General features: G+C 39.5%; 1 protein-coding gene across 1 annotated transcript; it reads left to right on the top strand.

Moving 5' to 3' along the window:
- The first annotated feature begins 2,813 nt into the window (after positions 1-2,813).
- Positions 2,814-22,945, top strand: LOC311427194 (protein ERGIC-53-like). Its single transcript, XM_084504357.1, has 13 exons — positions 2,814-3,028; positions 4,198-4,352; positions 4,441-4,548; positions 7,238-7,299; positions 8,030-8,129; positions 9,643-9,766; positions 10,164-10,222; positions 10,812-10,944; positions 11,645-11,838; positions 11,958-12,028; positions 17,155-17,308; positions 18,013-18,134; positions 19,576-22,945. Exons 1-13 carry the CDS (start codon positions 2,833-2,835, stop codon positions 19,610-19,612), a joined length of 1,515 nt encoding a protein of 504 aa, XP_084360483.1. The 5' UTR covers positions 2,814-2,832; the 3' UTR covers positions 19,613-22,945.
- The last annotated feature ends 1,150 nt before the right edge of the window (positions 22,946-24,095 follow it).

Genomic DNA, 24,095 nt, shown 5'->3' on the forward strand with positions numbered 1-24,095 from the left:
TGCCGGGATGTGGGGCTGGGCACCCTGCTCGGGGGGCTGCTGGGCTGGGGGGACCAGAGGCACCTGGGACTCCCTGCCCTCCCTGACCAGTCTGAGAGTCTGATAAATATGATGGGATCATGTCCTCAACTAAGCTACACTGGCCAGCCTTCCCATGTGTGTGCAATTTTAATATGCAAAAAAAATGCTCATGCGACATTTACTGATAATTTATGCTGCTGCTGAAGATGACTTACATGCATTAATGAAGGAGTCCTTTGTGCTGGTGTAAAGCGTGCACTGTACTGTGCATTCTATAGAAAAACTTGGAGGGGAACACCTTTGCAGACTTGGTACAATGATAAAAACGTTCACGTGAACAAAACATTGTACAAAGTGCAAGGTATGCTTGCAGAGCTAGGTATCTTTGACAGAGATTTTCTGAGATAGAAGTTACGAGTGAGGCCGCAGTGATCTTGACAGTAGTAATTGCAATGAAAGTGGACTTGAAGGAAGATTTTTATTGCAGTTTGCTCTTCTGGGGCCTTCCCAGGATAGCAACGCTGTTACCCACACGTTCAGATGAAAGGGTCAAACTTCCATGGCATTAACCAAATCTTTCTGGCATGGCAGGGCTGAGAGTTTCACAGTATAAATGCAAAGGACACAAAGGGAAGGTATGACGATAAATGGTCATTCAATATTCCTTTAAATAAAATATTTTGAAGTTTGACATCCCTAGAGTTTGTCATTTAGCCAATGTATATGTAAAATAAATATTTATATATGTAGTCTCTAAGATCATTTGTGTCTACACATGTTCATACAATTTGATTACTTCATTTTCTTCTTCAGCCGAGGGAAATGACTGGCTGAAGCGAGAGTTACTGCAATGTAGTGAAGTTTTCAGTGCAGAGTGACTGTACAAGCTAAGTAGAGTTTTGACAGAATGGCAAGAATTAAACAAATGGTGACCTGGGAAATCCTGTTCCCTGACTATGGACTGCTGTGAAACTGTCTGAGTTTCACATGCTGTGTGACAATTATGAAACAACTCTGAATTACTGTATAAAACAAAGGGACACAATTGATCAAATGACAGGTGAATTGACAGCAAGAATGATGCATGGAAGAGTAACTGCATAACATTCTGTTTTATCTACTAATACAATTAGCTGAAACAATTTCATATGTCATGAAGTTTTGCAGTATACAGTGTCTGTTCTGCAAATCATGTATTGTTCTGTGCTTGTGCCTCTAAGTGGTAGAATTTCAGACATGCTTATGTATGTGGGTAGGTAAGAGATTTGTTTCAAGGCTAGTGCTTTTGGTTTTTATTCTTTTAGTGTGATTCAATTATTTTTTTGGCATGATAAATTCCAAGATTACTGCCAAACGTATGATGTGGACACAACAGGGCTTCATGTCGTTCTATTCAGATCTCTGATGAATATGCCATTTTATCCTCCCAAAGTAATTGCAGCATATTGTATTGCCAGTGTGCTCTAGGGTTCTACTAGGAAAATCACTTTCTAGATCTTTACCAAAGAGAGAAACAGGTAAGTTTTCAGCCCAGTTAGCTGCCAGGAAGAAACTCTTGATTCCCTAAACATCCCCCACTGCTGTACTCCAAACCCCCCCACCAATATATATTCTTATTTAGAGATACTTTAGAATATAGTGGGATACTACACAGAAACAAAAATCGAGTGCTTCTTCCTCTATATTACCATTTAACTTATCAAGAATACAAAATATGCTTATTTAAGTTCTTCTAAAATTCATCTCAGATATATTTTGCTGGCATACAACACCTGATCAGTGTATTTGCTTTGTGTAATTGAGGAAGCTCACATACCTTTCCCAGTTAATGTGTCAGGTTTTACTTTGTCTATGCTGAAGCACGTACACTACCAAAAAAAACAAAAACAAGCAAACAGAAAACAACAGCACAAACCGAACTTGATCTCTCCCGGACGACTCCAAGGCCATCTCCTTTAGGAGGCTCTGAACCCGCTTACCGTTAAGTCGCTCGTACTCCCAGGTTGGGCAAGCGGACTAGAAAGGAGCTCGGAAACGAGGGGCTACGAAAAGGCCGGGACGAAAGGCGAGGGCGAAAAGGCCCCTCGCAACCGAGCGAGCACACGGTGCCCCCCCCCGCTGCTCGCTGCCTCCGGGAGCGGGCGGGGGCGAGCGGCGGGACCGAAGGCGGCTCCCGCGCGCAACCGGCCCCTGCCGACCGCCTGAGGCGGGGGCGCGGGGCCGCCCGGGGCCCGGCAGCGGCCGCGTCCTCACCTGGGCGGCTCCGCCCGGCCGGCGGCCTGCGGCTCCCTCGCGGCGGGGCTCGTGCCGTGAGGGAACCGCGTCAGTGCCTGTCTGCTGGGTTGCTTTCTACGGGGCTCGCGACCGGCCTGGAAGGCGCAGACAGAGCCTGCGTAAGCGGGGCCCCTGCCGAGGCGGCGGCGGCGAGGGCCGGAGCGCCCTTCTCCCCTCGGCCGCGTAGCGGGACGCCGGGCGGGCGGGGGGGCGCGGCGCGACCGCGGGGATGGCTCAGCCACGCTCGGCTCCCCTCGGCCCCGCCCGCGGCCAGGAGCACGCCGCCGGCCGGCGGGAACCCGGCGGGGCCCCCCGTGGCACGGCCCCTCAGGCGCCCTGAGGCAGAGGCCCGGACCCCGCTCCCGCGGGAGGGCCGCGCACCCGCCGGGCCGAGCAGCGGCGGCGCCGCCCCCGCTGGCTGCAGGGCGAGGCCCCGCCCCCCCCCGCCCCGCCCCGCCCCGCCGGGCCCGGCCCCGCGCTCGGCCAATCGCGCGGCGCCCTGTTGGCTGTGCCCGGCGGCCCGCAGCACGGCCCAAGATGGCGGCGCGCGCGCGGAGGGGAGGCCTGGCGGCGGCTCTCGTGGCCGGTGCCCTGCTCGCCCTCGGGCGGGCGGCGGCGGAGGGGGGCTCGGCGGCGGCGCCTCCGCACCGCCGGTTCGAGTACAAGTACAGCTTCAAGGGGCCGCACCTGGTGCAGGCGGACGGCACGGTGCCGTTCTGGGCGCATACGGGCAGTAAGTGCTGGGCGGGCGGCTGCCGCGCAGGGGGCTGCGGCCGGCCGGCGACGGTGCCCGGGGAACGGAACGGAACGGAACGGGCGGGAGCCGCGGCGGGCTGGGGCTGGGGCTGGGGCCGGGGCCGGGGCTGGGGCCGGGAGCCACGGCGCAGGTGGCCGGAGCCGGCCGGCCGTGGCCGGGCAGGTTGCGGGCTCGTAACCGGGGGCGGTTACGAGGAGCCTGGGCGGTAGCGGGAAAGCGCCGGCGGCCGCTCCGGAGCTGCCCGAGAGCGGTCCGGAGGTGTCGACGTGTCCCTGCGGGCGGCCAGCCGCCAGCCCCCCGCTGGCCGCGGTGCGAGGGCCGCGCGGCTCGGCTCCGCCGGGCACCGGCTGCGCCCACGGGGCAGCGGCCCCCGGTCGCCGGCGAGTTCTCCGTCCCGACGCCCCCCTCCCGCTGTGAATCGCGGCGGCGCTTTGGGCCTTCCTGGCCGGTAGCTTCGGCCGTAGCGCTAACTGCTGCTGTTCGCTTTCTGCCAGATATTAATTCAGCTCGTTTTGGTTGGCTCGAGAGCGTTACGTTTGAGCTCTGAAGGCTATTCGATGTTAACGTGAAGTTACAGGTGACAGGGAGGAAACTGTCTGCACGTTACGTTCTTGCTTGCTTTTTTTAAGCCAAATAGATGTTATTTCATAAGTGTGAATGACTCCTCACTCCTCCCTTCTTTCTCCCTCAACTCGTGCCTCTTTTTTCTTTAAACCGCTAAACAGAAGGCTGGAACATCTGTTCGTAAAAAGCAGGAGGGAAAACAGTGATTTGTGGAAAAAATCACACGATGCTTAAGGCAGGAAACAAAATCTTTTTTTAAAAAAAAACTTAATTAGTATCTTAACGACAAGACCCATGTTCTATTCAAGTTGTACATCGCACTACCAAATAGAAGGTGAACAAGTACTCTGTAAAAGAACTGTAATTAACTTATTAGGAGTAAGGATGGTGTTGCGTTTTTTTTTTTTTCCGTTTGTTTTGTTTTAATTCTCAAGTGATAGAGTATTCCATTAAAAAGCTGTTCTGAAAACTCGAGCTGAAGTGACTGGACAATTTTGTGAATTTAGAGGACTTGTTAAATGGCTGGTTGTGCATTCACAATACTTTTTATTCTATTTAACGTTGGTTCCGTTCTTTTCTAGATGCAATACCAAGTGCAGACCAGATTCGAATAACGACTTCTTTGAAAAGCCAAAGAGGATCAGTGTGGACAAAAAACAAGTCAATATTTGAATATTGGGAAGTCGAAGTGACCTTTCGAGTTACAGGAAGAGGCCGCATTGGAGCTGATGGACTGGTATTAAAAATTTGATCTAAGTTTAAAAAATAGACGTACTTCAAAAAGTGGCTCTTGACTTACAGCTCTTAATTTCTTTCTGCAATAGGCAATCTGGTTTACAGAAGAGCAAGGCATGGAAGGTCCTGTTTTTGGGGCAGCTGATAAGTGGAATGGTGTTGGAATTTTCTTTGATTCCTTTGACAATGACGGAAAGGTTAGTTGGAAGTAAACTCTTCTAGCAGAGAGATAAAATTAATTTCCTGCCTGTTTGGTACATATAGCTTTGTGGGGAAAAAATAGAATGCCATTTTCCTATTTCCCTCCATCTTTCACTTAAAGGGCTGGTTTAAAATAGTCATGTTTTCCTTAATACAATTTCAGCTTGACCTTTGACCTCTTCTATATACTTTTTCAAGTGTGTCACTTTTTCTTTTTTTTTTTTTTTTTGTGGGGGGGGAGAGTGGGTAGGAAGTTCAAGCTTGAAAGTTGGAGTGTAACACATAATGAATCTACTGAATATTAGCTCATCTGTTAGGTTTGGAGGGAAAATGCATTGCACATATGTATAAGCTGAAATTTGGAATGTCCATGCACAGTTTGCAATGTTGATAAACCTGAAGAGTTATGCTTTGGAAGAGGCGTGTTGTACAAAATATGCTACTGTGGAAGCAGATTTATGTGTCTCTTAGCAGAGATGCTCTTTTTTTGTGGAACAAATCTGCCTTGAGCAGCTTGGTAGCATCTGTGGCAATGATGATAGTTGCTGTTTGTTTTTTTTTTTGTTTTTTTTTTCCCTACTTCCATCTAAAAATCAGTAACATTGCTATAGGTACCTGCTTTTGAGTTTTCAGTTTTCCAGTCCAGAATGCATCAAAGGTCCTCAGAAACTCTAACAATATGCAGTTGGTCTGCTTCGCTTTTCTGGTAGTGCTTTGGCTTTTTTCTACTGTTCTAGCTACTTATTTGTAGGTGTAAAGGTTTAGTGTGTTGTTTTTTCTTTTTCCTGCAGATGGGTTTCAATATACAGCAAACTTAAAAGCTGACAGACTGAAGGTGACGTTTATGATTTAGATCTTGAAAGACAAGAATTGGAGTGTTGTTCAACTTGCTAAGAATTTTAAAAGCTTTTCTGACTTCTGACAGGGTTGTGGACTTTTGCATAGTTTAGCTGGCTGAAAAGACCATCTGTCAAAATTTGCATGTGGATGGTTCTGTTTTCCAGTTCCAGGACTCTTTTAGTAAAATAGTGATTAATTTTAGTCACTGATGTGATTTTTTTTTTTTTTTTTTTTTTTTTTAAGAAGGTGATGATGTATCATTTCTAGTCAAAACGAAAGTGTGTGCCATGCCTGCATTGGTCTGACGTGTCTTAAATACTGGAGTCCATAAGACTTCTTTGATGATAGCCTGTTACTTTCTTCAGTCCCAGTATGGAGAAAACCTTCCTGGTACTGTTTTTCATATGTTTGCTGGAAGGTGCCTAGGATGTAGCTGAACATCAGCCTAATATGTTAGCATTCTGAAGTAGACTCCACCTAGTACTTCCAACTCAAAGCACCCTAGTTGTGACGTTGATTCTAAAAATTGCAAAGCCTTTTTTTTTCACTGTCTAAAGCTGCAGGCTATCCTAGAGTTGAATTTTTATTTCTCTGTAGACATGGTGAAAAGAGCTTTTCAAAAAGGAAAAAAAGTTTTATAGCTCTGAACAGCTGAAATAGTAAGAACCACACTAAATAGAATCATAGAATCATTTAGGTTGGAAAAGATACTATGTTAGTATCTGTCTACTATGCTCTAAAGGGTACTAGGCGTGGGTTGCATTCATTAATGCTATGAAATTGAACTGGTTTTACACACTTTCTGCAGAATATATGCAAATATGTTTGAAATAATACAGTAATACTGTTGTTACACTAGAATAGACTGTTAAGAAGATGCTGTTTAAGTATTTTGGTGGTACTGAGCAGGCGTAATGCTGATACTGAAGCAATTCATCTAATCAAAATCAATTGTTGAGAAGTAGAAACTATGGCGTATTTCTCTACACCATGCACAATTCTGTTGTCCCAGTGTAAGTGATGAGGGAAAGCAATCGCATACTTCAGTTGTAGTGGTCTCAAAGTATTAAAGAAAAAGGACCACTTGCTCCCTGTCACTGTGAATAGAGAAATATGTCATTTATTGGATTCTTGAAATCCACGTTTTGTTTTCTTAAGAGTTGGGAATCTGTCCAATTGGACAGTAAATTCCTGTGGGAAATAATGAATGGTAATGTTGAAGGGAAAGTAGAGATTATCTCTGAAAACTCATGCTCCTATAACAACTAGAGTTAACTTTCTAAACTCCTCTAGGCATCTGGAAGAGCGCTGTAAATTTGTTCTGCTCTTCCCATTTCAGCTTGTTCTCATTTTCTAGCAGTTTAAATAACTGGGGATATGTTTGTTTAGCCAGTGACAGATAGCTCCTGAGTTCTTTTTTTTAGTGACTGATAAAGTCAGCAAGATGTCAACATACAGCCTGTTTGAATGTTTTTCTGAGTTACATAGACAAAGTCAGATGTAGTAAGTCATCGAAGAGTTCTAAGATCTGTATATTTGCTACATATAAAATCCATAGATGAATTTATATTTCTGTATTTATCAAATGATGCTATTCAGTGGCATAGCCAAGAACTTATTTTTTTCCCCACCCCTAGCTATACAAAGAACATACCTGTCTCTTGCAAAGTATGCAGGATGACACACTACTTCAGTCATCTTGCTTTCTGTACTTAAAGATGACATAAGAATAACACCTAGAAGGTGTTATTCTTCTAGGTTTTCCTTCACAGGAAGGCTATCAGTGATGTCACATAGTTCTCTTTGAATTAAACTATCCCATTTGTTTGCTATTTGTTTTTCTAGAAAAACAATCCTGGAGTGATTGTTGTAGGGAACAATGGAAATCTTCTGTATGACCATCAGAAGTAAGTTTATTTTCAATGTTGACTTAATGACAAATGTTTGTTTTTGAATGATGAAGTGTTGCATGAAACTCTCCAAGAAACATTTTAAAGGGTTATTTTATATGGAACTCTGTTTATGTATTCCTTTATATCTACGGTTTTCTGTTTGTTAAAACACTGTTTTAACAGCACAGAAATGGGCAACTGATTTAAGTGTTATGTGGCCTTAGGTGTGGGTGAACTCAGAGAAGTGGAAGTACAGACTTCTTACCTCGTCATTGCTTATGAGGGTGTTCCGTATGCAGCTTATAGATGACGAGTGATTAGCTGAAAACTAATTGCCTCTTAGTAAATTAATTGGTTTAATTTTGATTTCTGATGGTCTGTTGTCAACAGCACAATTACTTTTTTTTTTTTTGGGGGGGGGGGAGGAAGGGAGGAGGTATTTTTGGGGAGAGAGGCATTTAGTTTATCTGGTGTGGTCCAGCCTATAGTTAGTTTATGGGTGCAGGAATATGTCTTAAAAGCAGACTTTCCCATTGCTGTTTCTACCTATAGTGTCCTGTGTAAACCACCTGGTACTGTTGAGCCCAGACTTCAGAAAAGCTCAATACAACTGAGAGACATCTTTTGCAACAGCTTTTACATTTTGAAAAAATAGTGTGATGCTTCTTAGTGATACAGTGATGCTTTTTTGTCTTAGCTGATATATCATAAGATATAGTTTTATGCAAGTTGTCTTCTTGCATAGTGATGGTTCCACTCAAGCATTGGCCTCCTGTCAGAGGGACTTCCGTAATAAACCCTACCCTGTTCGAGCAAAAATTACATACTACCAAAAAACACTGACTGTAAGTACTCTGAAATGATCTAATTAACTCATGTTTATCAGCTTTTCAAGCGTGGGGTTGGGGGTTTGAAATAGTTGCTACAAAGGCCTCTTACGCTAATTTCAATATGCTTGAAAAAGTTGAGCTCAGTAGCTTGGAAGCTGGAATGAGGTGCAGTATGTTCGAATACTAGACAAGTTCTTTCAGCACATCTGTAGCTTTCTGAGCTGACTTAGCAGGTATTGCTGATTTTTCTGATGTTACGTGGGGTTCAGTCATGCTGCTGTATTCATCCATGTATGTGCTCCGACCCTGCTGTGTTGCTGTTGACCGGCCTGTAAATGTGTCCCAAAGCCAGCGTATGTTCTTCAGCTTTCACACAGTTGAGCAGTCCCTGAACTTGAGCATATTTCTCAAGCTGATCAGAGAGCTTCCAGTTGACTGTAGGGGATTCTTAAAATATGATTAAGAAAACACAGCTCTTTGACAGCACACTTAAATTTGTTGCTTGAGAATTCCCACCTCCAAGAAGCAGGAGGACTTTGAATGTTAAAGAAGATAGAAAACCACTGGTGTAAGGGGGTATTTAAGACTTCTTAAATACTATTTGGATGATTGCCTCCTAGATACGGGGACAAAAATGCTAATGTGGTGCTGGGTTGGAATAGCTCTGAAGTATTTCTTTCTTGGCTTCTGATTTCTACTGAAAAGATACTGTTCATAGGCATTAGTCAGTTACAACATGCGGCTATCATTTTTTAGTAAAAGTTTCTCTAAAAGTAAACATGAGAGCACCTAAAAAAGTGGACCTTGTACTCAGTTGTAATGCTAAAAGCTATGTGTTAGTCTTTAATGAAAATTAAATTGCAGACTCTGAGGCTGCTCTCTTTTTGAATATGCCCAGTCGCTGATGCCTTATCTAGAAGCTCCTCACCCAAGTGGTACAGCTAACCTTAGCGGTTCTTGGAATGCTTTGGTGGAGGAAGGGAGAATCTCTAAGCTTAGGATCGATTGAAGAGCAGTAAGGATGACTGTACTAGGCTGGACCAAAAACACGAGTTGCCCAGAATCCTATTGGGATATATACTTGATAGATTGGCCTTTAGTGATCACTGAGTCACGGATTTCTTCAACAAGAGTTAGTATTATTAGATCTTGATGAATTTTTCCATGTATTAATCTGTTTTGCTGTTTCTTATAACAGGTAAGTAAGTTTTTATCTCTCTTACGTCTGTATAATATGTCCTCTTAAGCAATGAATAGAAAATACGGAATTCTGCTCATGTTGAACTTTGAATCAGGCCTTTCTTCTTTAAAAAAATAAAAGCTTATGCTTTTTTTCTAGTAGAACCATCTTCAGAAATTAAACACCTGCTTTCAGAAGCCAAAAAACTATGAAGTTGCCTGATAAGTTGTATTTGTGTCCATTAGTATGAATTAACAAAGCAATTAACCAGATTGTGCAAGTAGCTTTGCCTGAGTAATTTCTCAAATAGATTTTTGTGGTTAAAACTATAGGTGTTTGTCTTTCTAGGTATTAATTAACAATGGATTTACTCCGGATAAGGAAGATTTTGAATTTTGTGCTAAAGTGGAAGATATGGTGTTGCCATCACAAGGATATTTTGGAATATCTGCAGCAACAGGGGGACTTGCAGGTAGAAAATGTTAAATTGTGGCAGACAGTGTGGAGACTTGCAAGAGACCTTTTTTTTTTTTTTTTTTTTTTTAAACACTTTTATGGCTGGTGTTGATCCATTATACTAATTTTTGACCTAATCTCTTCCTGTTTGAACTAATCTCCTCCTGTTCCCAAATAACTGAAATGCGTAGATCTTTTTCATGCCTAGAATAGAAATACCTTTAGTTTGTCCTGACAAAGATGTTGATCAGTCTCATTTGCTACTGCATAAACTTGGGAGGGGTTTGAGAGGATACTCTTAGCTGGAGATCCTTTACAAGTTGGAAGGTTGACCTGAAAAGTTGCAGGATATTTTATAATATGTAGCAGTACTCTTTAGTATTGTTGTTTTTTTGTTTGTTTGTTTAATCCAGATGACCACGATGTCCTGTCTTTTCTGACTTTCCAGTTGACTGAGCCTGGGAAGGAAGTAGTAAGTGTCTCTATGCATAACTAGTAAAATGTGCTAATATATGTATAGCACCAGATCTTGGCATTTTTTTCTGCAGTCATAATTAGCATCCCTGTTTCTAAATTTTGGCATGGAGCTGTGCTGTCATCTGTTTTGGAAAAATAAGATTAATACTATAGTATTTCAGTAGTTTAGTTACATTGAGGACCAGAACTCTTGAAGTAACACTGAATTGATGATAATCCTGATATTAAAACAAAAAATGCAAAGAAAACAAACAAAGGTACACTTTGGACAAATTTGTTTTCACTTTCAACTTTGCATTCCTGTAGAACACTTTTGTACTGTTAATCCTCATCTGTTCTTGTAAAACTTGACTTCTTTATAATTGCAGAAAGTAGGCTTTTCAGGAAAAAGCCATGAGTTTCCATGCGAATGCCTGGTTTCTTGCTTCCACGTTAATATATTGTTAACATATGTTAATATATGTGCTTCGCAAATTGTCATGCCATCAGACCTGAAGTCTAGACAGCATTTGCTGGACAGTGTGTCATATAGGAGTGGTAGAAAATCTTTTCTCTCCCCCTTACCTTTTGATAATGTTTTAAAGCCCACACCAGATGCAGAAATTCCTCAAAAAGATAAAGAAAAATATCAAGAAGAGTTTGAACACTTTCAACAAGAATTGGATAAAAAGAAAGAAGAATTTCAAAAGGAGCATCCTGACGTTCAAGGACAGCCAGGCAAGTTATTTGAGCAGTTTTTGAGTTTTCAAGGAAAATATTTGCTTTCCAGGATGTTCAAAACTAGGGCCTAATACTGTGGCATGCTGATCTTAACAAAGCTCCTACTGATTTTTATATCCCTGTACCATATTTAAGAATCTTTGGCTTTGTGTTTGTGAAATGGTTTCTGTAATATGAGATCTCTTTCCTCTCAGGCTTCCTGAGGAGAGGAAGTGGAAAGGGATGTGCTGGACTGTGTTCCTTTGGAGGAACACTGATGGCAGGATGCATGGGAATGGCAGAAAGCTGTTCAGATTGGATATTCAGAAAAATTTCTTCACTGTAAGGGTGGTCAAACATTGGAACAGGCTTACCAGTGAGGTGGCTGATGCCCCAAGCCTGTCAGTGTTCAACAGTCCTCAGTAGTATACTTCAAATTTTGGTTAGCCCTGAAGTGGTCAGGAAGTTGTTCTTTGTGATCTTTGAAGGTTCCATCCAACTGAACTGTTCTGATTCATGCCTGTATTGAGAACAAAACAAATGAACAGAAACTTATACAGACTTTAGAGATATATCCAATTATTGGAAGAAATATATTTAATTACTGGAAAAGTATGTCAGTGTGGAAACTTCAAGGGTGCAAGAAAAATCCAGTGCAGCTTACTATGAATCCATATGTGTTAACTATTTCCTGTGCTTTTTTTTTTTTTCTTACCAGCGGATGATCCTTTTGAAACTGTAAATGATCGTGAACTGAGGCAAATCTTTGAAGGTCAGAATCGAATTCATCTTGAAATCAAGCAGCTAAATAGACAATTGGACATGATTCTGGATGAGCAGAGAAGATATGTCTCTGCAGTCACAGATGAGATTGCTAAAAGAGGAGCTGGTGTTCCAGGTCAACAAGTACAGGTAACTCAAAAAGTAAACTGCAGTTGATATCTCTGCCTAATTTCGAAAGTGCAATCAATTATTTTTTCCAAGATACGTTGATTTTTTTTTTTTCTCACCCGTTCCTGCCCCGACACCAGGTTTCCCAGCAAGAGATTGATACCGTTGTGAAAACTCAAGAAGAGGTCATTAGACAAGTGAATGAAATGAGGTAAATGCTTTCTTTTCTAAATATTAAGGCTGTTTTGAATTTTATTAGTTTCCACCTTTTAAGCCAAATTTGTTATTTCAGTAGAAGAATGTGGGTAAACTTGAAATTTCTGTATGTGTTCCTTAGTGATGATTGTTCAATTTCTGTAATAAACGTAAGTTTGTGTCCATACAGTGGTTAAGCCCCCCTCACGTGCAGCACTTTATCATGAGGTTCTGCTGCAAAAGCAAGGTAAGTCGAGCACCTTTGGAACCAGTTGGTTTCTGTAGAATGACTAGTTTGGTAACCTGCTACCTCATGAAAATTTTTTGCTCTGATTTTTAGAGCATTGATAACAACATGAGCATGAATGCCTTCACATTATAGCTGGTGAATCTTAATAAATAAATTATGTTGTATTGGAGTATCTTGTCATTTTATCAGGAGTATGCGGACAATAGGAGTTACATAATATATATATATATATACATATTTTAGTGTAAGCAAAATCTGTTAAGGCATGTAAGTCTTCTGAAGGGAAGTTTTGTGCAAATTAAAATGTTCAGATTTCATTTCCACTGGGAATTCTTATTCATGGAGTTTATGAAAAGGTGGTTCTGTTTCTAAGAGTTCAAGAACAAACAACAACAAAACCCACAGATACCACTTAAAATAAATAAACAAAAATCTAAAGTCTTGCTGAACTACCAGGGTCAAAGAAAGGGTTGTCATCAGTGATGCAAGCTTCAGCTGGAAGGCAGTCACTAATGGTGCACCTCGGGTTGGTAGTGGGGCCATTATTCTTCAAGCATCTTTATTAATGATGTGGACAGTAAGACTGGGTGCATCTTCAGCAGTTTTACAGGTGATGCAAAGCAGGGAGTAGCATTTGATACTCACATGGTTGTGCAACCATTCAGTGGGACCTGGACAGGCTGGAAAAGTGTTCCAACAAGAATCTCATGAAGTTAAAGGCAAGTGCAAAGTCCTGCAGCTGTGTAACTCCATCTATCAGTACAGGCAGGGGACTGATCATCTGGAAGGCAGTTCTGTAGAAAAGAACTTTACTGGTAGACGAGTTGAATGTGGGACAGCAGTGTGCCCTTGTGTTAAAGACCACGAATAGCATCTTGGGCTGCATTAGGCAATGTTGCCAGTGTGTCAAAGGTGATGACTTGCCTTTTACTCAGCATTGGTGGCATCACCTTGTGGGGTCTGGGTGGATGGTAGTAGAGGGAGTCCAGTAAACAACCGTGACAATGATTAAGGGCACACAATGAAAGATAAGGGAGCTGGGACTGTACAGACTGGAGAAAAGGCTCAGCAAGGACTTAACAATGTGTGTAAACATCTGATTTTAGAGATGATGGGGGCTGGGGAAGATTTGGGGTGTGGGTGGTAGGGGAAGGAAGACAGAGCCAGTCTTCTCACTGGGTACCCAGTGACAGAATGGGAGGCAGTGGGCACAAACTGAAATACATCGAGTTCTGTTTGCTCTTCAGATGTAAAAAATAAATAAATAAATAAATTTTTGCTTGTGATGGTAGTGAGACATTTAGTAGGTTGGTTGCCCAGAGAGGTTTTGCAGTCTCCATCCTTGGAGATGCTGGAAACCTGACTATGACTTAAAATACCTTTTTTGGTTTAGTGATAAGGGAAGTTGTCAAAAAATTGTTTTTCTAATTTGTGAGTATTTAATGGTCTAACGTTTATTTGCTGTGTGAAAACTGCCTATCAGCTGATACTGATGCATCTTTTTGTAGCAAAAGATAATCACAGTAAAGGAGACTGACAGACACAGAACTTGCCTGATTGAGTTCAGTTGTGTATCAGTCTTGTGGGACTTGTCAGAATCAAATGTTAAGGCTCCTGATTTTATTGTTGTCTTGTTTTGTCTTTTGTCACAGGACTTTTGCCAGGACTTTTAACTTTCTCAGGAATCTTCTATATCTGCAAGGGCACTTGCAAGTTCCCAAATGATTAATAGATTAGCTTTTAAGGTGTATATTTTTTAATCGATTGAGAGGTATGCTGTACTTTTCTAATTAAGTTACCAAATGAAGCAAAGATCTCCATGTTTAAGGTTCGATACTGCTAAAGTGGGTTTGAGAAAATGCCTGTCTTTCAAGGGGGTGTTTATATAATGCTTCCAAGATGTTTAACAATAGCTGTTGTTAGCTGGAATGTCTTTAAGTTGGTTTACTACTTCATTTTCAGTAGTTAAAACATTATTTTTTGGCTTAAAAAAAAATAATCAATTCTACAACTTGATATTGTGTATTGTGTATAAGCAGTTGTTTTGTTTTGTTTTGTTTTTTGTTCGTGTTTTTGTGTGTGTGTTTTTTTTCCCCTCTGGTATTAGTTCAGGGGCAGATCTTGTCATTCATCTAAGTAGGTCAGGTTTTTGTACAATGAAGATTAGAGTGCTTCTGTTTTGTGTTTTTTTTTTTTTTTTTTTTTTTGCACTTGTTCTTCCACGGAAGCTTTAGCATTAATATTCTTGACAAATCTTTATACCTTACAAGCAAATTAGATTTTCTTGTTAACACTGGCAGTCTGCCCTTTCAGTGACTACTTACTAGGTATGAGTTTGTGTAACGTCGTCTTAATATTTTTCTTAGATTAAATAAATGTTTTATTTATAGATAGAAATGAACAGCCCGCTGTTGGTATTGCTGGTCATCCCAGAGGAAAAGGACTTACTGTCTTAAGTAATTTTCTTGTCAAGATTTGGGGATTTCTTAATCATCTGATTACAGAAGAATCTTGCATGTTCATACAGTAGAAACGAACAGCATGATATTGTTTATGCAAAAGTAAAGTAAATTAAATTTGGTACAGACCATGTCTATTTAGGGAAGTTATTTTGCTTTTAACAAAGTGGATTAATCTGGGGGAAGGCGGGTATGCCGATTTCTGTTCATTACACAGGGATTCTGGTACAAGGAGGGAGATGTACCAAATGAGTCTCACTTGCATTCTAGCACTGAAAATAGTGGGCCAAGATAAACAATCAGCAATTATTAGGCAGTGGTCCCGCTGTTCATTGCATGGGTTTCCATGGGGTAGTTAGGAACAATTTCCAGTGGAAAAACTTTCTTCTAAAATAAGTTATTACAACACTAATTGTAACAGCAGGTAAATAGTAACCAATTGACTTTATATGTTAATAACATAAAAATATAAAACGTATGGATTATATGCTAATGCTATTCAGGATATGTTCATTTAATTCACGACAGATTGAAGTGTTTTTTTTTTTTTTTGCATTAATTTTGCCTGTATAAATACTATTGGTTCAAAGACAAAAATGTAGAACGAGTGATAGATGTCTTACCTATCTTTGTTTGCAGCAGCTTGTAGGAGCAAGCAGCTGTCTTTTGTTAAAGCCTTTTGATAACTTTACTTCAATAGCTTTGTTTTTAATATTGCAAGTACTGAGAGTTTTGCAGAAATCCATGCATACCTAGAGTGCAGCACATTATCTGTATTTAACAAATAAAACTGGAAAGTGGGTTGTCTTCCAGTGTGCTGAAGTGGGATTGACTTTTCACGAACATGGAAGGAAAAGGGGAATTCTTGGATCATTATTGGAAGTGAGATTTTTTTTTTTTATGGAAGTATGCAGAATATTGTTTGTCTCATGTGAAGTTGATTGTCTGCGTGATACTTAAAAGGAAAAACTAGTAGTCTTTCATTTGGAGAAGAGTATATCGTTAATCCTACATTTAAGAGGGGCTACAATTGCTAAGTGCCTTTTTTCTCTAAAGTGGTGTATCTGCAGCTTAATATAATTGAGTAGATTAATTCAATGTGTAGCTCTGACTTAACATGTAGCTACTTCAAGTAGTTGAGCATGCTGCAAAATTTTTGCCATGATGAGACAGCAGCTGTGAAACTAAATAATAACATATCTGCGTTTGCAGTTTTTACCTAGATTTGTGGTAGTGCCTTTGAATCTGTATGGTACCTTTTTTTTTTTTTTTAATTCTGTGTTTTGAACTTTAATGGCATAAAGAGCAACTGATGCAAAGCTAAAAGATGAGCACCATCTTTATGAAGATTCTTTGTAAACATCTAAGTTTTGATGCTTACCTTGCAATTTGCACAACGAATATAAACCATTTAAAATCAATAATAAAATTTTGTGAAGCGCTTATGTATTGTTGCTACCAGTTTTCCCAAGGAATGACGTTCTAGTGTTTTTTTTCTTAAGGTGCAAGTTAAATTGCTGACCACTGTACAAAGAGTTAGGACTTTACCTTGAAGGCATTAAAGTAAACTCTAATCTGAAGGAAAATGTGAAGTTTGAAGTAAATTAAACAGGAATCCAAAGACGTACATTTTGAGTGCTTATTCTGTTAATAACGAAGAGATTAACATTCACATGATAAATATTTTAGCTGAAAATAATCCTCTTTGCAACTGAAAAGAGACATCACAGTAAGGGAAAACTATATAAACATATTGACTAGAGACTAAGTGTTTTTCTCTCACTGATTAGTTCACCTCAAACAAAACTAGGTATGGAACCTCAACTTTTCAGGGATTTAATATGATTTGTTAGAGCAGCAAAATGAATTCACATGGTAACAATATTAAGTATTATGACAGTGCATATAGGAAATGAGTTTCTCATATAAGTGATAATCATGAAACAAGGATGTATCTAAATCTTTTCTTATCCCTAAAGCCGCTTCTTTATTTTTATTTCTTACATGACTGCTTTTATTTATTTATTTTTATAAAACAGCTTTGGCTTTCTTCAAAGATTGTATTATACTCTGTTTATCCTAAAGCCTTGGCAAGAGACTTAGATAAAGGACTTGTTTTAGACTTGATCAATCAAGCAAAGCAGATGTCTAGCAATAGAATATTTGCCAGATCTTGTTTTCTGTGTGACTTTGGGAGGTAGCACACTGTACAAATTGAAACTGTCTGCAGAATCAAATATTAAAGACAATAGTTTGGTTAAGGAATTGCCTCCTGAGAAGTATTCTTGGAAGCCAGAAGAATGTTTTCTGCCTTTTTGGGTACCTGTGTATTTCAGACTAATTTTAATGGACTGAAATGTGTCCAACATAAATGCTGTTTATATAAAAAAATGTTTTGTATTGAATGATGTTTTGTTGTCCGTCTTGCTTTAGGAATTCCATGGCTGATACTCTGAGGCTGATCAGTGGAGCTCAACATCCTGGTTCTGCTGCAGGAGTCTATGAAGCGACTCAACACTTCAATGACATCAAAGAACACCTTCACGTAGTAAAAAGGGACATTGAGCATTTAGTACAACGAAATATGGTAATTTGTGTGCTGTTAGTGTAAAGCATGACTGTAATGCTTCTTTATTTGGCTGTTGGTAAAAAGCTGGGATGAGCCAGCATGCAATTTACAGAGCAATTAATCCTTCATTAAGCTGCTTCGCTGAAACTGCACTGCCCTGACCCAACTGCATGATCTGTGTCTTGATGAGAAGTTTTGCACAAAGAGCATGATTTTTAGTCTAGCTTCCTGTGGAAACAAGGTCAAGCAATTAAGTTTTGTAGGTGCTTTTGTGTTTGTACCCCTGCTTAACAGTTCCATATATAGGAGACTTTGTAAGCTTCTGCAGAGAAGGGAGAGGTTTAAACAGGGGAAACTTAGGAAAGCTCTGCTTCAGATACGTAAATGTTAAAGATGACTGTGTTAACATTCAGGAACACATTAGTCTTACCTAGATAGCAATTAGGCTGAATTAGCTTATGAACCCATACAAGGTTGTTATTTTCTTTCTCCTGTGGTCCTTCGGTTATCGTTAGTCAGGTTATCTGAGAAACAAAGAGGAAAGGGGAAAGTGAAAAACAGGGAGTTAAATTAACTTTCTCAAAGTAGTTGTCATTTTTGGCTGATTTCTGATTGTTTCAATTTTTAGATCATGGTGCATAGACCTTGTTTTGTTTCTTGCGTAGTGATCTTTTGATGGCATGTTGTTTCTCTTCTCAGATAACACTTTTCTTATTTCTTAGCCATCCAGTGAGAAGTCAAAGTGTCCAGACTTGCCACCGTTTCCATCATGCTTATCTACAATGCACTTCTTCATATTTGTAGCAGTGCAAACAGTGTTATTCATTGCTTATATCATGTATAGGTAAGTATATCTTTCTTGAAAGACAACAGGGCAAATGATTTTAGAACTTCTGAGTAGAAATGCAATTGCGATGATATGATTATATTAATCTTCTTTAAAACAAGCAATCATTCAGATTGGAAGAGACCTTTTGAGGTCTTCAGTTCAGCCTGTTCAAGTTCTACTTGATTGTTATCTATCATTGTCTTAACATGCATCTCTAAATAAACAGCTCCTGTCTCTTCAATAACATCTTCTGGGTATTGGAAATTGCCATGAGACCTCTCAAAACCTTCTTTTGTCTAGAAAGAACAAGTCTAGTTCCTCATACCTCTCCTCCTGAGGCATGCACTTCAGCCCCTGACCATCATTGTGGTCCCCTACTGGACTTACTGACATTTATTAACAAAATCTGACATGATCTGAGTTTTTGCTACATGTGCCTAACAGCTTTTGTCTGATTTGACAGATTTGTCAGTGAACTTTTTTATGATACATATCCTATGTAAGAGACAGATAAGGAGATACTGATGTTTTATGGAGTTCTTAGCATTGGAGGGGTGGGTTGTGTGTTTTTGGTGGTTGTTGCTCGGTTTTTACATTGGGATGTTTGCTGTATTCTCTTCTTCTTTGTAACATCATAACATTCAAATTAAATGTCAGTGGAAAGGGAAACCTATTGAGAATACGGACTTACTTGTTTGGTGGTCCTGTTTCTCTCATACATGGACACTTCTTTGGAATAAAAGGACCAAAATAGCTGCAGTGCTTTTCAAAGAGAAAATGCTGTTTGCTACCTTTATGGAAGAATAACTAGTATTAATATAATATAAATGCTGCTCTGATATCATCAACTTTTATTGTATGTCTGCTTCTTCACAAAGTAGGGAGGTTTTTTTTAATGTCATGTTATTTCATCAACTGGGAAATGACTTCCAAGATAAATGAGGAGCTGGTCACCTTCAATTCTTTCTGATACCCTTGTACTTCTATTTGTGTGTGTGTGTCTCTATCTAGTACAGTATCTATATCCACTAAAGAAAATAATTTTCTGTGCCAGAGTGAAAAAAGTCCTATTTCTATTTCAAGCAAGTTCTTATGCTGCTTAATTGCATGTTTCCTCTTCTGTCATGATCTTTAGGAAAATCAGATATTGAGAAGCTTTAGAGAATATTAATTAGAGAATTTTAATAATAAATTAATAAGCTCTTCCACAGTTTTTTCTACCCAGAATGTTTCCATCTGATGCAAAATTGGAACTATAGTCATGCTTCCTTTATATTTGTGAATAGAGTAACTTATATACTGTTTTTGTGATACAACTTATGTTTGATTTCTTTAAGCTTCTGTTGAAGGGGAATGGAATCTTTTAATCCCAAAATAAAAGAACGAACTATCTCAACTGGTTAGGTAATCTTTTACTGTACATCCATAATGAATTCTCTCCTGGTTTTTCTTTCAGGAGTCAACAAGAAGCAGCAGCCAAAAAGTTCTTTTGATGACCTCTTCCTTTTGTGTGTACATAACAGCAGTATGTATGCACAGAAAATCATACAGCTCTGTAAATGAGGGAAAACTTAGTGTTTGATATACTTCAATATTGTAAATTATTTAACTTTGTTAAACCATCTTCTCATTTCAACGGTTAATATTAAAGTTAAAAATGGACTGGGGAGCAGCAGAGCAAATGCTAGGAAGGGGAAGGCTGCGGACCCTATCTAGGGCTCTGTTCTCAATTAGGTTTCTGATAAATACCGGAAGGTGTTTACTGTATTCCTCTTCTGTTAGAATTTCAGAGGAGGGATTTAAAATAAGCATGTTTGGTGGCTGTTGATAATGGGAATTTGTGAATTGATGATTTGTGCAGAAAACTTGCCACTAAGTATCCGTATCAGATTTAGAAAACAACAACACACACAATTCTCCAAAATCCTCTAAAACCAAAAATTTAAATCAAAACAAAACTACACCTCTCTATTGTGAGGGGAGGAAAACTTGTTATAAACATTTCATTTCTTTACTATTTGGATCTAATGGCTTAAGAATGATTTTGAAAATTCTAACTCCTTGTGATATACAGATTCTAACTTTTCTTTAGTACATGGATGCAAAGACAGTCCTGCTAACTGTTAAGTTAGACTGCTGATATCTGGTATAGAACAAACTATACAAGATAAGCAAACAAAGTCTTATCTCCTTATTTTGGGTACTGTTTTTAGGCAGTGAGCAAAAAAAACATGATCAAGTAGTTTCTTCAGATATATTTGGATTGATTTCTTTTTTGTAGTTTCAAGTCTGTCTGTAATCTTGTTTGGAGACTTTTTGGAACTTTTTCAACAGAGATGCCATTGCTTTATACCATTTCCTATCTGATTTCAAGATATGTTGAATTTGGAAATATGCCTTTACTGTTATAAAGCTGTCTTGTGTCTATCATGTATCAAATACAGATGCTTTGATTTAAATATTGACATGGCAAGTATTCTAAACTACAAATACTGAATGTTAACAACTTTCCTTGCAGACTGTTGCTTCAGAAATGTTTGTTAGTCCAGCAGCTATTGTAGAACCAGTATTGTGTATCAATTCCTGGTTTAATACCTAACGTGTAAGATTGAACGTGTTTTTCTTTTGATGTTGCTAATCAGATGAACATTTGTTTCTGAAACGAAACAAAGCAGAAAGCCCAAATTAGAAATGTGAAATTAATTTGTTTTGACTTGTTTACATATCTGTGGTAACTTTTGTCTTTAAGTTGTTTTCGTGTAGAGTTAGAATAGTTTTGTTTTTCTTCTAGTTCTATAAAATACACAAATGTCTCTGGATGTTTCTCTTTGAATCACAAATTTGTCTGAAAACCTGCAAAATTTGTCTGGAACCTAGTATACTACTCCTGCAGTTCTCCAGTCTGTTCTTCTGGGAGTGCAATGTGTGCTGCCAAATTCACTGTTACGAAGAACACTTCTAGCATTGTGCCTGACAATTTGGAGAAATGATAAATCTATGCAATACACTTTGTTACTGAAAAGGCAGTGCCCCAGAAGTGGGTGTCTGTGCTATACCAATAAAATTATACTACCTACACACCTATTTACATAGCTATGCTGTGTAGCATACTGGTATAGCTTTATAGATTCATTTCTGAAGTTGAGATTTTGGTGTACTAATTGGAGAAACTACTGCCTCAAGCTCATGTTGCTGGATAAGTAGGATAAGTAAATGAAAACCTTTTCAGAGAATGCAGAGTAACACACAGGAATTTATCCATTCAGTTCTAACACCAGCAAATATTTACAGGTGCCTTGAGTCCAAACTATTACAACCCTGACTTTTTTCACTAAGCTTAATATATTTTCTTAAATTGTTCTGAAGATATACGTTGTTATTCTTGTCCATTGCTAGTTTTCTTGCATCAGTGCAACACCTAAATGAACTCCCTCTCTCAAAGCAGGCTTTGCAAGACCCTTTGTACAGAAAGGCTGATGACTGTATCCTAGTGAATTAGGTGCATAGGTCTGGTGTAATGAGGAACAGCTCCAGTGTATGTATTGGAGGAAGCCTGTACTTCTTGTTACTGTGAACTTCTCCAATTATAACTGTTTCAAAGCTGGACGCCCCATACTGTTGTGTGGTTTCTTGGGAAAAAGGGAAGGCTGGGACTGGGGGTTAGGGACAAACTTGCATCAACAGCTATATCTCATATGGGGTTCAGCTTCTGTGTTTACCCTGCTAGTATATCTGACCTGTCTCCCATGTGGGAAACATTTGCATTAGGGAGTAGAAGGCCTGACGTGTAACATCCTACAAGCGATAACTTTGCTTCATGCTTCATTTCACAGTCATTGCTCCCTGGAACATCAGTAATTGCTTCACAACTCACTGGATCAAAGGAAAACTCCCAATTACACAGACCAAATTTTGTTCTGGCTACTCCTGAAGTGCTAGCAACAAATCTGGATTTTAAGAATTTTTGTCAGTTAATGTAGCCTTTTGATATGAAGTTTCTCTCAACACTGATAACATATTTCATTTTGTCAAGTAAGATTTCAGGACTAAGAGAAGACAACTTTCAATTCAATTTGACAATATGATGGGAGAGCAAATCTAATACCAGTATTTGAAGTGTGAATGATAAGTGGCAAATACTTTGCTGTGACAAGGGATTCTCATTGTATTAGAGTATACTAAATAAATAGTCATACCTGAATCTTTCAAGCAAAATTCAGTAGTTCTAAATTACCTAACTTCCTGTTTGAAGAAAATCTGACATTTATCATTGATTGCATCAATTACTGTAACACCGAAGACTGTCTACTGTTTTGTTTTGTTTGTTTGTTGTTGTTTTTTTTTTTTTTTTTAAAAAAAGTGAACAGCTGACATTTCCATATGTTTGTTTCTGAATAATGTAAATTGGTGGTTGGAGTTTGGAAATAACCTTATTTGAATAAAGATGCATATTTTTAGTAAACTTCTTTCTTTTAATCTGGTTAATCTGGTATGTGTTACTGAAGTCTAAGTGTATTGGAAGCATTCTTGATGCTGTTCTTCAGAACAAAAGACTCAAACATAACTAATCAGAACTGGATTTGCTCAAAAGCTTGTGTGAAGAGTATCAGATATGTAGGGTCAGGTGAAAAGTACTGTGTCAACTTCGAAGTCTCTTAACAGTAAATCAAGTTGTTTGCTGGCCGCTTTGATCATACAAAGTACCTAATTTTTTTGAGCTGAAGATTGCTGGTATGTCTGTAGTTCATTTTCCAAGTTCCCCAAATTGCCCTCATCTGCGTGCTCTGCCCTGGTTTATTAAAAAACAGCATGTCTACCCAAAACAAGATAGTCTCAATGGGTTTTGTGCGTGTGTGTGTTTTCTTTTTTGTTGTTGTTTTTAATTTATACTGTTCTGTCCAGTAAATCATCTGTAGTAATCTCTCACAGGAAGATTAAGCATCCCCTCATTGACTATGATTTTTCCCCAACCAGGAACAAATTGCCTGATAGGTGGGTGGGTCTTGACTTGAACCTGTTCAAGCTGAGAAAGACCTAAAATTCCTATTTCTGTCTTTCTCTGCAAATGGTCTGAAGTTCAAACTTACATAAAAGCAACATCCTGTTCTAGAGAGACGAAGAGGTGGGAGAGTCTGGGCCCTTTCAAAGAATGCTTAGCTACTTCTGGATGACGTGGTTGGTGGTGTCTGCTGTGACCCTGTTTTGGGAACACGTTCTCAGGTCTGGATGCTTGCCTGTCAATAGCATTTTTGTGCTGTCTTGTCTGTGAGGCTTTTGGACTTTGCCCTTTGTGAATTGCCTGTTTCGGGACTCCAAATTCTATTCTGAGGTTGCAGGTGCCCCTGTTCTTTAGATACAGAACTTGGGCTTTTTTTCTTTTCACGTTGTCCAGTTCAGATAACATGGGAAATGAGCCTTTAATTAAGTTTTCGTTTAAGTTATAGGGGAAGGTCATTGATTTAAAGCCAAGGAAGTAGCAACACCAGTACTTAATAAGCAGCCGACTGTATGCTTTTATTAAGCCTGTGATTCCTGTAATCAACAAAAAGTTGTAAGTGGTTTGTAACCAGTACAGGCAGTGGTTACAGCACCTCTCAAGAGCAGGAATTACTTTGGAGATTCCAGTCCTTGACACCCAGGGTAGGTAACTAGGTAGTACTGCGAGCAATATGTTCCTTATTGGACCGAGTGTTTATTATTTGCTGAATCCATAATGAAGTCAGCAGTTCACTAGTTAGTTTTATTTAGTCTTAGAAAGTTTCACAGCTAGTCTGTGTTTCTTAGGGTTTCCAGTGCCAGTAGGGTCAATAACTTTCAAAGTACTTTTCTGTTATCTTCCATTTCAAACCAGACATTAGAAACCCTTTTGCTCTTTGGTTCATGAGACCTATCTCAAGACCTGGAGGGCAAGATCTCAGGTTCATAGCAACCACTTTCCAAGACAGTTTTCAGCTTTCTTGCCTTCTCAGTCTCTCA

This window comes from Aythya ferina (assembly GCF_964211825.1).
Source record: "Aythya ferina genome assembly, chromosome: Z".
Taxonomy (NCBI): Eukaryota; Metazoa; Chordata; class Aves; order Anseriformes; family Anatidae; genus Aythya; species Aythya ferina.